The sequence below is a fragment of the Aplysia californica genome, unplaced genomic scaffold, assembly GCF_000002075.1.
Source record: "Aplysia californica isolate F4 #8 unplaced genomic scaffold, AplCal3.0 scaffold00218, whole genome shotgun sequence".
NCBI lineage: Eukaryota > Metazoa > Mollusca > Gastropoda > Aplysiida > Aplysiidae > Aplysia > Aplysia californica.
Genome location: NW_004797488.1, coordinates 711,104 through 715,735, shown reverse-complemented (window position 1 = coordinate 715,735; position 4,632 = coordinate 711,104). Strand labels below are relative to the sequence as shown.

Sequence of the window (4,632 nt, the reverse complement as noted above, 5' to 3'; positions counted from 1 at the left end):
TGGAAGTTTGACCCGTGTCAAAGGTTGGGGGGGTGGCTGACGATTCGGGAGGTGGCTGCGGGTTGACGAAAGGGAAAAGCGCATCGGAGGGGGTACAATGTTTAGCTGAAAATAGTCCGGTGAGTTTGTCTCAAAAGAACCAGAAAGTAAGTAAATGTATTAGCGGCCTTGTATAAATGTGAATGCCCAATGCAATTTAGTCGCGCTTAAAAAGAAACTTAAAATGGAGGTTTTCAGGACAGAGAAGGGACAAAAAAATATGAACACAAAGAAATGAAATAACAATCTTGATGATTAGCTGACTGAGGAGGTCCACTGCTTTAAACTTATAGGCCTACTTATAGAATTTCCAGTCGGTACCATGTCGACCACCTGAGCAACCTAAGAAATACTCGATACCGAAAATACCTGCGCTATTGTACAACAGATTTTGGAAAACTCATTTGTTGAACTTTTTGACAATAGGATTAACAATCTGCGCAATTTTCCGCTGCCCTTGATTTCGGACAACATGACTGGTCAGTTCAGACAACATGAGAGACCAGACTTACCTTGCTCCTTCTTAACCGACCCCGTCTCCCGGCACCCTGGTCGTCGGACAGATCTGGAGGAAATAACAAATCAGGCGCTCGTCAAAACAATGATATCAAAGAAACCATCACTTTTTCAGCCTATTGATCAATATTTACCGATTTTCTTATTTGGCTCAATAATGCTCATTTCCATATAAAAACACATTGTTTTTGCCTGGATTGTACTTTAAAACGATGATCAAAAAAAACCCACCTTATTACTTTACAGTTTCTAAGGACCCAGATGTCTGATCCAGCTCCGGCTGAGAGTGATACAACATCCCAAAAGAAAGCCCCAGATAGTCGATTAACATTTCGTCCCTCTCGGGTATCGAACTCTGGTATTCCGTGTGCGATAATGCAGCGACTGACTACTACACCATGAACGCCGGTATAGAGATGATTGAAACAGGGAGAAAAAAAGAAGATAATTAGTAATTTACACAAAGAATGAGTGAGAAAATTGCATCAGAGAGAGGAACTGAGAGAAAAAGGACATTATTTTTAAAATTCTATACAAAAAGACCAAAATATATTTATTATTATATTATTAGTAGTAACTAGTATTATCATTATAATGGTAATGATAATAATAATAGTAATGATGATGATAAACATGATGATAAAAAGCAATAGCAACAATAACAACAACAACAACAAAATAAAATAAAAGAGAGGAAAGGTGTATGTATGAGTATGTTTGTGTGTCTGTATATTATGTTTGTGTGTGTTTGTGTATGTGAGTGTGTATGTTTGTGTTGGTTTTTGTTTGTGTGTCTGCGTGTTTGAGTCTTGTGTGTGTGTGTGTGTGTGTGTGTGTGTGTGTGTGTGTGTGAGTGTGAGGGGGGATCGGAAAGCGGCTTGTGGGTTGGGGGTAGGGGGGCTGGCAAATACTTTGAGAAGTCTAAGTATCAATAGAACAAAATCCCCAACAAAACATTGGGAAGCGAGGGGGAAGCAAAGCCGCTCGTTAAAGTTAACATTTTCAGGGCTGGATCAATACCTGGTCGGGTATTTTCTGCGCTGTCACTCTCGAGCCGCGCACTGATGTGGCAGATCAATTCTCCCTGCACAACCCGGTTTTGGCGGGAATTAGAAAGGTCACGCAGTGCAGACACAATTTGTAACACCCCTGTGTTCGGATAATGTCCGATTTTTACATATTTATAAGCCTCTTATTGTTTCTGGAGAATGCTGAGTTGAATTCTTCTTTTTCAAGAAATGCAATCTCTCTCCACTTTTACCAGATGTCTGCGTTTCTTAAAAGCAAAAGATACAAACTTTTTAAAGAGATAATGAAGCACCCACTTAAGCGTATTGTCACTCTGGATAAAAGAATGGCCAAGTCTGTCAATGAATCAATAACTTTGTATGGGTCACAGAAGATAAGAAAAAAAGTAACGATTCCTTTTTACATCTATAAAAAACGGAGCGCAAAAAATGAAACATAGTATTTGGTAAAGATCAAAGGGCTGATTGAATAATATATTACTAATTAAACTATTATTTCTAAGAAAGCCAAATATGCTCTGATCGCTACAATTTTTGGAAACAGATGAGTAGTTGTAAAGTCACACGCCCAAGAACGATATTTTATAAAAAATATTTTGATGAGTACTTTTCATCTCAGGAAAAGTGACCCGTGCTTTGGTAAAATGTGTTAATGAGACGCAATATTACTTATGAACAGAATTTAATTCACTTAAAATATGATGAGTGGCTCTTTCCAAACAAAAGTAGTGACATGTTTTCGGTCGGTTTTGATTTTTCCTTCATTACAAGACGCCTCAACTTAATAAAACTGTCCGCAAGTTTTGCTTCCGCCTACTTAAAGGTGGAAAATCCGCTCAAGAGTCAGAAAGACGGCTAAAATGCAATGCGTGTATTGTTTCTCGACTTATCCAAAGATTTTAGCATACTTGCAATGTTCAAGATAGACAAAGTATAGGACAGCCTCGATTGCCAAGCCCTTCTCAAGACAAGAAAAATGTTGCTGTCACATCTGGGGAATCGTTTCCTTCTTACCAAAGTAACAGCTGAGGGCATTCAAGGAGTGCATGAAAACGTGAAAAGATTGTTTGAGCTTGTGTGTGTATGTGAATATGTATGTATGTACATGTGTGTGTGTGTGTATGTGTGTGTGTGTGTGTGTGTGTGTGTGTGTGTGAGTGTGCTGGGAAAGTAATAGCGGGGAGAGGGGGAGGACGTAAGATTGTGCTTCCTGAAACCTATCTTTATTTCCCTTGTATTGCATTTTTGAGCTCCTTCTATTTCACAGAATACTGTTTATCACAACCTTCGTGGTGCTCATGCTGAGCCTAAAGTTTAAGAATAAAATATGCAAAATAAAAAGATGAGCAAATAGGAAGATATTGGCGCATTTGATAAGAGAAGTATGACTTCATTGATCCTCTTTATGGAAGAAATTAACATACCATTAAGCAGTGACTGCTAACCGACCACCACTACCATCGATTAGTACGCTTGTCACTATATCATGGGCATCTTATCTCTGCTCACAAAAATCCTTTATGCTCGTTTGAGGGCAGGTTGGGATTTCCCCAAGCGCTAGGCTCATTAATGAGCAGAAAAGGTCAAGGTATTTTGCAAATCTAGGCAATCCGTTTTAAAATCTATCTCAGTCCCATCAACACTGCAGAAGACTCTGCACGGGTGAACAGACTAACTGAGCAGTACAACACAGCTTATGATAGATACCGGCCTTAAAGTGAGATACGATTGACAAGAAGAAGAACACTTCCACTTCCATCCATTTGTTATATCAGTACTCTTTAAGAATCTCTTATTTGAATTTCTATCCCAGCTTTCTTGTACCTGACTGACAACTTCGAGGTTGCCCGATAGTCTTACCCCCTGTTTTAACATAAGCATACGCCCCCCCCCCCTCATCCCGGAAAAAAATATGTAAAACACAACGTTTTACACTACATTCCACTAGTCTTCATATCCTCCACCCCCCCCCCCCCCCCCCAAAAAAAAAAAAAGAAAAGTAAAACCTAAAAAATTATTTTTAAAATTAAAAAAACAATAAAATAAAAAAATAATGACATTAAAAAAATAAAATCTTCGATATCCCCACGATCACGATCTCCCTGCCCCCACTCATAACAAAAATAAATAACAACAACAACAAAAATAACCCACACCCTCCCGACCCCCACCCAACCCTTATTTTAGGAGGCCGCATTAACATTTTATTAATCACTTACTAAAAGAATCGTCGCTATCGGCAGCGTCCGCCTCATCATCGTATCCTCCAAAAATACTCGGCGACATCCGGGGCGACGGGAGAACATCGTCGCGCGCTCGGTAATCCTCGACAATTCTCGGGTCCTCGTCGAAGGCTCCCGAGGCCTCGAGATATCTTATGATGTCATCCTCAAAGTCGATAGAGGTCATGCTGGTCTGGCGGGAGATGTCCCATGGTCTGAAAGTGAAAGAGAGCGTGAACAAAATGATCACTTTATTATGATTGTCGTATTTGTATTGCAAATGTTTTGTTGTGTATGGCTGGTTGGACGATAACAGGTACGCATCGCTGGACTGCAGTTCCACAAAAGAAAAATAGTCAAAAATATAGGCCACTCCTTAGGAATGTAAGTTATCATGTAAGTTCTACATCCTTTTTAACAGTGTAAACGGAATATTCGAATTGTAAGTCCATCTCAAATGAGACCGAGCCAAGAGGTAGTCAGCACTGGAAACAATAAGATTTCAAGAATGCTCCTTCAGGTATTCGAACCTTTATAATCCGAATAACAGCTCGGCATGTTGTCAGCTAAGCCTGAAGTAATGGGGAGTGGGTAGAAAGTAAAGATCACGAAAGAGAACTCAACCCCTACACCACCCCTCCAGCCCCTCAAACATCCCGCTGATCCTACACAAATAATATAAAGACAACAGCAACAGCTGCAGAGGAGGAAGAGGTGAAGAGTCTAGGAGAAAGTAAGAGGGAGGGAGAGAGAGACAGTGAGAGAGGGGGATGGAGGGAAGGAGAGAGAGAAGAGGTGGGAGGGAGGGGGGGGGAGAGAGACAGACA

At 40.3% G+C, this 4,632-nt stretch overlaps 1 protein-coding gene across 1 annotated transcript in view; it reads right to left on the bottom strand.

Moving 5' to 3' along the window:
* The window catches only part of LOC101848525, a gene marked incomplete in the record, with an annotated part of 327,286 nt that overhangs the window by 201,424 nt on the left and 121,230 nt on the right, over positions 1-4,632 (bottom strand). Inside the window, 2 exon segments of the mRNA XM_013083221.2 lie at positions 552-604; positions 3,803-4,020. Of these exon segments, the coding sequence (XP_012938675.2) occupies positions 552-604; positions 3,803-4,020 (271 nt within the window).